At 55.0% G+C, this 12583-nt stretch overlaps 1 protein-coding gene across 4 annotated transcripts in view; it reads right to left on the reverse strand.

Moving 5' to 3' along the window:
* Positions 1 to 12583, reverse strand: part of mtf1 (metal-regulatory transcription factor 1) — a 159556-nt gene that overhangs the window by 37555 nt on the left and 109418 nt on the right. For all 4 annotated transcript variants that reach the window (XM_072501854.1, XM_072501845.1, XM_072501842.1 and 1 more), the window contains exons 6-8: positions 12401 to 12534; positions 11583 to 11660; positions 9538 to 9640 (exon numbers count right to left, since the gene is read on the reverse strand). In XM_072501854.1, coding sequence (XP_072357955.1) covers positions 9538 to 9640; positions 11583 to 11660; positions 12401 to 12534 — 315 coding nt within the window. The remainder of the gene's footprint in view (positions 1 to 9537; positions 9641 to 11582; positions 11661 to 12400; positions 12535 to 12583) is intronic.

Raw genomic sequence — 12583 nt, forward strand, 5'->3', positions numbered from 1 at the left:
CTCACCTCTCTCACACCCACTCAGCCCCCTGTCTCTCACACCCACTCATTCCCCTCTCTCTCTCACCCACTCACCCCCTCTCACACCACTCACCCCTCTCTCTTACACCCACTCACCCCCTCTCTCTCACACCCACTCACCCCCTCTCTCTCACACCCACTCACCCCCTCACACCCACTCACCCCCCCTCTCTCTCACACCCACTCACCCCCTCACACCCACTCACCCCCCTCTCTCTCACACCCACTCTCCCCCTCTCTCACACCCACTGACCCCCCCCTCTCTCTCACCCACTGACCCCCTCTCTCTCTCACCCACTCACCCCCTCTCTCACACCCACTCACCCCCCTCTCACACCCACTCACCCCCCTCACACCCACTCACCCCCCCTCTCACACCCACTCACCCCCCTCTCACACCCACTCACCCCCCTCTCTCACACCCACTCACCCCTCTCTCTCACACCCACTCACCCCTCTCTCTACACCCACTCACCTCCTCTCACACCCACCCACACCCCCCTCTCTCCTGCCCACACCCCGCCTCTCTCCCGCCCACTCCCCCTCTCTCCCGCCCACTTCTCTCTCCCACCCACTCCTCTCTCTCCCACCCACTCCTCTCTCTCCCACCCACTCACCCCTCTCCCACCCACTCCCCCCTCTCCCACCCACTCCCCCCTCTCCCACCCACTCCCCCCTCTCCCACCCACTCCCCCCTCTCCCACCCACCTCTCACCCGCCCCCCTCCCTCCCCCTTCCCCCTCCCTCCCACCCACTCCCCCCACCGCGCCCACCCACTCACCCATCTCTCTCACACCCACTCCCTCCCTCCCGCACACTCCCCCCCCCCCCTCACACCCACTCCATCTCTCCCGCCCACTCCCCCTCTCTCTCCCACCCACTCCCCCCCTCTCTCACCCACCCACTCCCCCCTCTCTCTCCCACCCACTCCCCCCTCTCTCTCCCACCCACTCCCCCCTCTCTCTCCCACCCACTCCCCCCTCTCTCTCCCACCCACTCCCCCCTCTCTCTCCCACCCACTCCCCCTCTCTCTCCCACCCACTCCCCCTCTCTCTCCCACCCACTCCCCCCTCTCTCTCCCACCCACTCCCCCCTCTCTGTCCCACCCACTCCCCCCTCTCTGTCCCACCCACTTCTCTCCCGCCCACTCCCGGTCTCTCTCCCACCCACTCCCCCCCCCCCCCCTGCCCACCCACTCACCCATCTCTCTCACACCCACTCCCTCCCTCCCACCCACTCCCCCCCTCTCCCGCCCACTCCCCCCCTCTCCCGCCCACTCCCCCCCTCTCCCGCCCACTCCCCCCCTCTCCCGCCCACTCCCCCCCTCTCCCGCCCACTCCCCCCCTCTCCCGCCCACTCCCGCCCTGCCCACCCACTCACCCACCCACTCACCCCCCCTCCTGCCCACTCATTCCCCTCTCACACCCACTCCCCCCTCCCCTCTCTCACACCCACTCCCCCCCCCCTCTCCCGCCCACTCCCCCCCCCCCTCTCCCGCCCACTCCCGCCCTGCCCACCCACTCACCCACCCACTCACCCCCCCTCCTGCCCACTCATTCCCCTCTCACACCCACTCCCCCCTCCCCTCTCTCACACCCACTCCCCCCCCTCTCCCGCCCACTCCCCCCCCCCTCCCCCCCACTCCCCCCCCCTCTCCCGCCCACTCCCCCCCCCTCTCCCGCCCACTCCCCCCCCTCTCCCGCCCACTCCCCCCCCCCCCTCCCGCCCACTCCCCCCCCCCTCTCCCGCCCACTCCCCCCCCCTCCCGCCCACTCCCCCCCCCTCCCGCCCACTCACCCCCCCCTCTCCCGCCCTCTCCCCCCCCTCCTCCCGCCCACTCCCCCCCCCTCTCCCGCCCACTCCCCCCCTCTCCCGCCCACTCCCCCCCTCTCCCGCCCACTCCCCCCCCCCTCTCCCGCCCACTCCCCCCCCCTCTCCCGCCCACTCCCCCCCCCCTCTCCCGCCCACTCCCCCCCCCTCTCCCGCCCACTCCCCCCCCCTCTCCCGCCCACTCCCCCCCCCCTCTCCCGCCCACTCCCCCCCCCCTCTCCCGCCCACTCCCCCCCCCCTCTCCCGCCCACTCCCCCCCCCCCTCTCCCGCCCACTCCCCCCCCCCTCTCCCGCCCACTCCCCCCCCCCTCTCCCGCCCACTCCCCCCCCCCCCACCCGCCCACTCCCCCCCCCTCTCCCGCCCACTCCCCCCCCCTCTCCCGCCCACTCCCCCCCCTACTCCCCCCCCCTCTCCCGCCCACTCCCCCCCTCTCCCGCCCACTCCCGCCCACTCCCCCCCCCTCCCGCCCACTTCCCCCCTCTCTCCACCGCACACTCCCTACCCTCACTCTCCCGCACACTCCCCTCCCCGTCTCTGCTGCGCCCACACACCCCACTCCCCCCTTTCTCCCCCGCCCACTCACTCCCCACTCTCACACCCACTCATCCCCCTTTCGCTCACACCCACTCACCCCGCTCTCTCCCGCCCACTCCCCCCTCTCCCCCGCCCACTCCCCCATCTCTCTCCCGCCCACTCCCCCATCTCTCTCCCGCCCACTCCCCCATCTCTCTCCCGCCCACTCCCCCCCTCTCTCCCGCCCACTCCTCCCCCTCTCTCCCGCCCACTCCCCCCCCCATCTCTCTCCCGCCCACTCCCCCATCCCTCTCTCCCGCCCACTCCCCCCCTTCTCTCCCGCCCACTCCCCTCCCTCTCACTCCCGCCCACTCCCCCCCCTCTCTCTCCCGCCCACTCCCCCCCTCTCTCTCCCGCCCACTCCCCCCCTCTCTCTCCCGCCCACTCCCCCCCTCTCTCTCCCGCCCACTCCCCCCCTCTCTCTCCCGCCCACTCCCCCCCTCTCTCTCCCGCCCACTCCCCCCCTCTCTCTCCCGCCCACTCCCCCCCTCTCTCTCCCGCCCACTCCCCCCCTCTCTCCCGCCCACTCCCCCCTCTCTCTCTCCCGCCCACTCCCCTCCCCATCTCCCGCCCACTCCCCCCCCCCCTCTCCCGCCCACTCCCCCCCTCTCCCGCCCACTCCCCCCTCTCCCGCCCACTCCCCCCCTCTCCCGCCCACTCCCCCCCTCTCCCGCCCACTCCCCCCCTCTCCCGCCCACTCCCCTCCTCTCCCGCCCACTCCCCCCCCTCTCCCGCCCACTCCCCCCCTCTCCCGCCCACTCCCCCCCCTCTCCCGCCCACTCCCCCCCTCTCCCGCCCACTCCCCCGCCCACTCCCCCCCTCTCCCGCCCACTCCCCCCCTCTCCCGCCCACTCCCCCCCTCTCCCCCTCCCACTACCCCCCCTCTCCCCCCTCTCCCGCCCACTCTCCCCCACCCACTCCCGCCCACTTCCCCCCTCTCTCCACCGCACACTCCCTACCCTCTCTCTCCCGCACACTCCCCTCCCCCTCTCTGCTGCGCCCACACACCCCACTCCCCCCTTTCTCCCCCGCCCACTCACTCCCCACTCTCACACCCACTCATCCCCCTTTCGCTCACACCCACTCACCCCGCTCTCTCCCGCCCACTCCTCCCCTCTCTTTCCCGCCCACTCCCCCCTCTCCCGCCCACTCCCCCCCTCTCTCCCCCATCTCTCTCCCGCCCACTCCCCCATCTCTCTCCCGCCCACTCCCCATCTCTCTCCCGCCCACTCCCCCCCTCTCTCCCGCCCACTCCTCCCCCCTCTCTCCCGCCCACTCCCCTCCTCTCTCTCCCCCGCCCACTCCCCCCTCTCTCCCGCCCACTCCCCCCCATCTCTCTCTCCCGCCCACTCCCCCATCTCTCTCTCCCGCCCACTCCCCCCTCTCTCCCGCCCACTCCCCTCCTCTCTCTCTCCCGCCCACTCCCCTCCTCTCTCTCTCCCGCCCACTACCCCCCATCTCTCTTTCCTGCCCACTCCCCTCCCCCTGTCCCGCCCACTCCCCTCCCCTCTGTCCCGCCCACTCCCCTCCCCTCTCACTCCCGCCCACTCCCCCCCTCTCTCTCCCGCCCACTCCCCCCCTCTCTCTCCCGCCCACTCCCCCCCTCTCTCTCCCGCCCACTCCCCCCCTCTCTCTCCCGCCCACTCCCCCCCTCTCTCTCCCGCCCACTCCCCCCCCTCTCTCTCCCGCCCACTCCCCCCCTCTCTCTCCCGCCCACTCCCTCCCTCTCTCACACCCACTCCCCCATCTCTCTCTCCTGCCCACTCCCCTCCCCCTGTCCCGCCCACTCCCCTCCCCTCTGTCCCGCCCACTCCCCTCCCCTCTCACTCCCGCCCACTCCCCCCCCTCTATCTCCCGCCCACTCCCCCCCTCTCTCTCCCGCCCTCTCCCCCCCTCTCCCGCCCACTCACCCCCTCTCTCTCACACCCACTCACCCCCTCTCTCTCACACCCACTCACCCCCTCTCTCTCACACCCACTCACCCCCTCTCTCTCCCGCCCACTCCCCCCCGCGCCCACCCACTCACCCCCTCACACTCGCCTCTTGAAAACCCCCCCATACACCGCTGAGGCCTCTTTTTGCCGCTGGAACCATTCTCAGGACGATTCGCTGCTGTTTTAAAAAATTCAAAATATGGGATGTGGCTCTGGCTGATTAGGCCAGCATTTATTGCCCATCTCTAGTTGTTCTTCAGGAGAAGGTAGCGGTGAGCTGGCTTCTCTGAACCGCTGCAGTCCTCGTGGTGCAGGCATACCGCAGTGCTGTTAGGGAGGGAATTCCAGGATTTTGGTCCAGTGACAGTGAAGGAACTGCATTATATTTCCAAGTCTGGATGGTGAGTGACTTTGTTGGGAATTCTGGGTGTTGATGTTCCCAGGTATCTGTTGCTCTTGCCCATCTAGATGGCAGTGGTTGTGGATTCGGAAGGTGTTGCCTTAGGAAAGTTGATGAGTTCCTGCAGTGCATTTTTCACAAGGTACGCACTGCTGATACTGTTCATTGAATGTTTGCAGAAGGCGTAGAAATCAAGCGGGCTGTTTTATCCTGGATTGTGTCAAGCTTCTTGAGTGTTGTTGGAGCTGCACTCATCTGGGCAAATGGAGAGTATTCCATCACACTCCTTCATAGCATTTACAGTGCAGATGGAGGCCATTTGGCCCATCGGGTCTGCACCGGCTCTTGGAAAGAGCACCCTACCCAAGGTCCACACTTCCACCCTATCCCCATAACCCCACCCAACACTAAGGGCAATTTTGGACACTAAGGACAATTTTTATCATGGCCAATCCACCTAACCTGCACATCTTTGGGCATCCTTGTGCCTTGAAGATAGTGGACGGGTCTTGAGGGGTGGGGGGGGGGGGGGGGGGGGAAACGTCATGAGTCAAGTTACTTGCTGCAGGATTCTTAGCCTCTGATCTGCTCTGGTAACCACGGTATTTATATGGCTAGTCCAGTTCAGTTTCTGGTCAATGGTAACCCCTGTGTTGATACTAGGGGATTCGGCGATGGTGATGCCATTGAATATCAAGGGGCTGCAGTTAGATCCTCTCTTGTTGGAGTTGGTCATTGCATGGCACGAATGTTACTTGCCACTTGTGAGCCCAAGCCTGGATCATAGAATTTACATGCAGAAGGCCATTCGGCCCATCGAGTCTGCACTGGCCCTTGGAAAGAGCACCCTACTTAAGCCCACACCTCCAACCTATCCCCGTAACCCCACCTAACCTTTTGTTTTGGACACTAAGGCCAATCCACCTAACCTGCACATCTTTGGACTGTGGGAGGAAACCGGAGCACCCGGAGGAAACCCACGCAGACACGGGGAGAACGTGCAGACAACCGCACAGACAGTGACCCATGCCAGGAATCGAACCTGGGACCCTGGAGCTGTGAAGGAACTGTGCTAACCACTGTGCTACCATGCTGCCCTGGATGTTGTCCAGGTCTTGCTGCATTTGGACATGACCTGATTCAGTATCTGAGGAGATGCAAATGGTGCTGAACATTGTGCAAGGAATTCTGCCCAGCAACAGCAAGATGGAATAAATCAAACGGGCCAATAACTAGCCAATTAGCATCCGGTTCTCCAAGAGGCTTTGCTCTAATTGGCCTATTTCATTCCTGCAATTAGTTTTGAAATTGGTCAGTTGTTCCTTTCGAACCGGTGTTTGCCCATCACGTGGCGGCCACTGGCTCAGTGAAATCCCTGGAGACCCTTCATGGACTCCGGAGGGTATGTTTGGGAACCCTTGCTCTACAGAATACCTATGCAATCTAAGAGGCTTGTGTCAATACTGCTCTTTAAATAACTTAGAGGTGGACAAGAGCAGCCTGTGAGGGTTGCAATCCCTTATATTTTCCCCAACCTCAACTGTTGTATTCCAGTGTGTATAATCTGAAGTGGAAATTTAGGAAGAATGCACCTCGAGTCTTCTTATCTTCTCCCGACTCAGTTTGGCTACTTAATTTGTATATTTTGCTATTTTAATATGTAATGTGAAAACCTACCGATTATCAAAAACCATTAGTCTATACACTTTAACATTATATGCCTTGACACTCCATTTCCAAACAGGTGATTACAACTCCTATCACCCATGTAGTCAATATTTTAAATTCCTACAGTACGAATATGGGGAGAAGGCGAGCAGGTTGCTGGCACACCAATTGAGGAAAAGGGGAGCAGCGAGGGAAATAGGGGGAGTGAGGGATGAGGAAGGAGAGATGGAGCGGGGAGCGGAGAGAGTGAATGGAGTGTTCAAGACATTTTATAAAAAATTATATGAAGCTCAACCCCCGGATGGGAGGGAGAGAATGATGGGCTTCTTGGATCGGCTGGAATTTCCCAAGGTGGAAGAGCAGGAAAGGGTGGGACTGGGAGCACAGATCGAGGTAGAAGAAGTGGTGAAAGGAATTAGGAGCATGCAGGCGGGAAAGGCCCCGGGACCGGATGGATTCCCAGTCGAATTCTATAGAAAATATGTGGACTTGCTCGCCCCGGTACTGACGAGGACCTTTAATGAGGCAAAGGAAAGGGGACAACTGCCCCCGACTATGTCTGAAGCAACGATATCGCTTCTCTTAAAGAAGGAAAAGGACCCGCTACAATGCGGGTCCTTGAGGAGATTTGGTTTTGGAGAGGGGTATGTTAGATGGGTGCAGCTGTTGTATAGGGCCCCAGTGGCGAGCGTGGTCACGAATGGACGGGGATCTGCATATTTTCGGCTCCATAGAGGGACAAGGCAGGGATGCCCTCTGTCCCCATTATTGTTTGCACTGGCGATTGAGCCCCTGGCGATAGCGTTGAGGGGTTCCAAGAAGTGGAGGGGAGTACTTAGGGGAGGAGAAGAGCACCGGGTATCTTTGTATGCGGACGATTTGCTACTATACGTGGCGGACCCGGCGGAGGGGATGCCAGAAATAATGCGGATACTTGGGGAGTTTGGGGATTTTTCAGGGTATAAATTGAACATGGGGAAAAGTGAGTTGTTTGTGGTGCATCCAGGGGAGCAGAGTAGAGAAATAGAGGACCTACCGTTGAGGAAGGTAACAAGGGACTTTCGTTACCTGGGGATCCAGATAGCTAAGAATTGGGGCACATTGCATAGGTTAAATTTAACGCGGTTGGTGGAACAGATGGAGGAGGATTTCAAGAGATGGGATATGGTATCCCTGTCAGTGGCAGGGAGGGTGCAGGCGGTTAAGATGGTGGTCCTCCCGAGATTCCTCTTTGTGTTTCAGTGCCTCCCAGTGGTGATCACAAAGGCTTTTTTAAAAAGGATTGAAAAGAGCATCATGGGTTTTGTGTGGGCCGGGAAGACCCCGAGAGTGAGGAAGGGATTCTTACAGCGTAGCAGGGATAGGGGGGGGCTGGCACTACCGAGCCTGAGTGAGTATTATTGGGCCGCTAATATTTCAATGGTGAGTAAGTGGATGGGAGAGGAGGAGGGAGCGGCGTGGAAGAAATTAGAGAGGGCGTCCTGTAGGGGGACTAGCCTACAGGCTATGGTGACAGCCCCATTGCCGTTCTCACCAAGGAACTACACCACAAGCCCGGTGGTGGTGGCTACACTGAAGATTTGGGGACAGTGGAGACGGCATAGGGGAAAGACTGGAGCCTTGGGGGGGTCCCCGATAAGAAACAACCATAGGTTTGCCCCGGGGGGAATGGATGGGGGATATGGAATGTGGCAAAGAGCAGGAATAACGCAACTGAAAGATCTGTTTGTGGATGGGAAGTTCGCGAGTCTGGGAGCGCTGACCGAGAAATATGGGTTGCCCCAAGGGAATGCATTCAGGTATATGCAACTGAGGGCTTTTGCGAGGCAACAGGTGAGGGAATTCCCGCAGCTCCCGACACAAGAGGTGCAGGACAGAGTGATCTCAAAGACATGGGTGGGGGATGGTAAGGTGTCAGATATATATATAGGGAAATGAGGGACGAAGGGGAGACTATGGTAGATGAACTAAAAGGGAAATGGGAAGAAGAGCTGGGGGAGGAGATCGAGGAGGGGCTGTGGGCAGATGCCCGAAGCAGGGTAAACTCGTCGTCCTCGTGTGCCAGGCTAAGCCTGATTCAGTTTAAGGTATTACACAGGGCACATATGACTGGAGCACGGCTCAGTAAATTTTTTGGGGTGGAGGATAGGTGTGCGAGGTGCTCGAGAAGCCCAGCGAATCATACCCATATGTTTTGGTCATGCCCGGCACTACAGGGGTTTTGGATGGGGGTGACAAAGGTGCTTTCAAAAGTAGTAGGAGTCCGGGTCGAACCAAGCTGGGGGTTGGCTATATTTGGGGTTGCACAAGAGCCGGGAGTGCAGGAGGCGAGAGAGGCCGATGTTTTGGCCTTTGCGTCCCTAGTAGCCCGGCGCAGGATATTGCTAATGTGGAAAGAAGCCAAGCCCCCGGGGGTGGAGACCTGGATAAATGACATGGCAGGGTTTATAAAGCTAGAGCGGATTAAGTTCGTCCTAAGGGGGTCGGCTCAAGGGTTCACCAGGCGGTGGCAACCGTTCGTCGAATACCTCGCAGAAAGATAGACGGAATGGGAAAAAGAAGGCAGCAGCAGCAGCCCAGGATCGGGGGGGGGGGGGGGGGAAAGAGGAGGAACCAGAAGGACTCTCAGGGTTGTTAATATATACTGTATAGTATGTATAGGTCGTTGCTACAGATAATTATATATTGGACTGTTAAATTATATTTTTGGAGAGTGTTACTTGTGACAAGGCAGTTGCCAATTAGGGCTAGTTTTCATTTTTGTTATTTATTATTTATTCATTTTTTGTTTATAAAATAGGTCATTGTTATTTGTGTTGTTATAATATTGTGTAAAGAATGCACAATGTACTGTGTTGGTTGACCAAAAATTTTCAATAAAATATTTAATAAAAAAAAAAATATTTTAAATTCCTGCAATGGGGACTTTAAACTACTCCTCCCCCCCACCCCCCTTGTATGCGCAGAGAAAAAAATCATGTTAAAAATAAAAATCACAGGAGTTACTCGAAATTTACATTTATTTTTAACTGAAGAGAGTAGACCTACACTAACATTTAGTGGATATCAACTGCATTATAGCAAAGAGAGATTCATTCAGCCTATTCATACCTGTCTGTTGAGATCCATCATGGCTAGTGCAGCTATCAGTATTGTTAAACATAGATTCAAATATACTTTCTGCTGAAATGGTGCTTAGGTCCCGTCCTTGAGTCTAACAGAGGAAACAAACAGGAATTAATAACTGCTAATTGGCAGGTGGTGGCAGCAGAATAGAGAAGTTATACTAAGTGCTTCAACATTTCCAATGTCTAATAAACATATATTTAAAAATAAATTTAGAGTACCCAGTTCATTTTTTCCATTTAAGGGGCAATTTAGCGTGGCCAATCCACCTAGCCTGCACATCTTTGGGTTGTGGGGGCAAAACCAGCGTAAACACGGAGAGAATGTGCAAACTCCACACGGACAGTGACCCAGAGCCGGGATCGAACCTGGGACCTTGGCGCCGTGAGGCAACAGGGCTAACCCACTGCGCCACCATGCTGCCCTAATAAATATATAACATGGCAATTGGCCACCCCAATTTGTTTCATCATAACCAATTTTAATTTTTCAATATCTTTGCCACCCATCACAAATTTACATTCCAACTGTCTGTTTATTTAAGAACTACAATCCCACTCTATGCAAACCTTCTCCCCTCCTCTCCCAAAGTCACGAACACTTGCTGGATTTAGATTCCATGGATCTTTCAACAGTGCACCCTTTTTTGTTACGCATCATCCTGTTTCTACTCCACGATAAGTTCAGTGATCCCAGGAGCAGATGTTCGGGCCGCTCTGCCATAAAACCTCTGATTTGCAACTGAGGAATCACTGAATTTAGTCCTTTAGATTCGCATCAATTTTCCAGGTAGGATCACAAAATTACAAACGGGAATAGGAAACCGGTCATATACTCCCCACCTCAGCTCAGAAACACCCCTAACTGATAAAATCCATGCCCCAGTTAACAGCAGTAGGAAAGGAAATCCTGACAAATAAGAAAAGGCCAAGCAATCTCGGGACAACACTTTATCTGTGTGCGAGATGTGGCAAAATTGCAATGTCCTTTATACACACCTTCATGATTTTGCTATAAAGAGTGGACAGATTTTTTTTTTTTAAACATTACATGATTAAAGCATGTCTGTTCAGGGGGAAGTGAAACACTGAAAGAATAGGTCCAATGACCAATTAAGGAAGGAGCAAGTCTGGTACACTGTATATATTGCCAGATAGCAAATAATTTGTTTACAACAGAATTGATTCCGGTTATCCGAGTGATAAAGATCCCCTTGTGGAACGAAAATAAAACAAAATAGCTAAGGAAAGAACTTTTTCATTAATTTTGCACCTCGCATGTCCTCAAGATCTCCCCAAAGCACTTTACAGCCAATTAAGTACTGTCCTTGGGAAGCATAGTGACCAAATGTGAATGTAGAAATTATATGCAACAAGGTTCCACAAACATCAGAGAGATAAATGACCAGATAATCTGCTTTTGTGGTGCTGGTGGAGGGATAAATGCACACCTGCACACTGCCTCTCTTCAAATTGCGGAATGGGATATTTTACAATCACCCAAGAACAAATTGGGTCCTTGGTGTAATCTCACATTTGAAAGAAGATCTGATGGAAGAGATGCACTCAAGTCTTTAAAGAGGGACTTGAACTAACAGCCTTTTGGATCCAAATACAGCATCAGTTTGAAAAACATCCTCCTTTTGGGGAAGTGAACAATTTATCTCAGTAAATTGGATGACCAAATATGACTGCATTCAATGAATGTCCCGTAACAGCCTCCCCGAACAGGCGCCGGAATGTGGTGACTAGGGGCTTTTCACAGTAACTTCATTTGAAGCCTACTTGTGACAATAAGCGATTTTCATTTTATTTTTAAATTTAAAAAAAAATAAATTCATAGAATCAGATCCACAGTGAGATAAAGTAATTATACATTCAGAGGAGGCTGGGATATTCAGCCAATTCAGATAAATGATGTCCCACTGAGATCTGCAAAAATAGTCTGAAAAACCTCAGCATCAAAAAGGTAACTATCGTTAAAAGTATGAGCATATTGCAGTTCATTACTAAAAACAAGCAATGGCTTACCGACTGTGAATTTTCTCTGAGTTCTGAATCTGTAGATATCAAGCTCAGATCGCTTAAACAAAGTGATTGGCTTGTCTCCTACGGAGAAAATTGAAAACGTCACACTATCCCTTTATAAATCCAAATAATCTTTAATATAATGGACAGTATTTTATAATTAATGTTCCATGATGCTTTCAACAGGTGCAGATTTTCCACAACAACAATATGCAGCCTTGACAAAGAAGAGTCCGAAAGTACATGAAATGCTCTTTCACTGGCCCAATAGAAGGCATTTTGCGCTGCATTGATTAGAATAGATTTAAAACAATTTGGCACGTTCATGATTAAACCAAAATGAGAAACATGTTATCCATTGATCCACCACAAATCCAATGGTGACAAAACCTTATTAAGGTTAACAGATTGATTTCAACCCACCTCCACAATGTTCAATATACACGTTTAATTTTAATCAGGGCACTATAGATAATTAAATTTTGCAGGGGAAAATTGTTAACCAGTTAAATATTGTCTTTCTTATTTCCAAATACATAGGTCTAAAGAAGGGTCTTCACGCAAAACATCATAATTTTTTCTCTCTGATGTTGGCATACCAACATGTAGATTTCCAAAATGTTCTGGTTTTATTTCAAAACATTGCTTTTCTACTACCTCACTGACTCAACCGCCTGCTACTTTCCAACAACTAAGTGGGTCAAATACAAGCACATAATTCTATTTTAGATGATTTCCACGTGCACGACTGGTCGAGTAGCTGAGAGCATACTCAAATTGCTGGCAGAGCTCCTAAAGAAAGACTACATACAGCTACTAACCTCATTCATGGAATTCTGGTTCGACACGATAAATGGGTTCTCTTTATCATGAGCCTTCATGTGACTCTTGAGACTATATTGTGTGCTGAAAGTCTTGTCACAGCCATCGCTGGGACACAAGAATGGTCGCTCGCCTGCAACATAACAACAACAATTTGGTTTGAATTCCCAGTCACCTACAAA

The sequence above is a fragment of the Scyliorhinus torazame genome, chromosome 1, assembly GCF_047496885.1.
Source record: "Scyliorhinus torazame isolate Kashiwa2021f chromosome 1, sScyTor2.1, whole genome shotgun sequence".
NCBI classification, from domain to species: domain Eukaryota; kingdom Metazoa; phylum Chordata; class Chondrichthyes; order Carcharhiniformes; family Scyliorhinidae; genus Scyliorhinus; species Scyliorhinus torazame.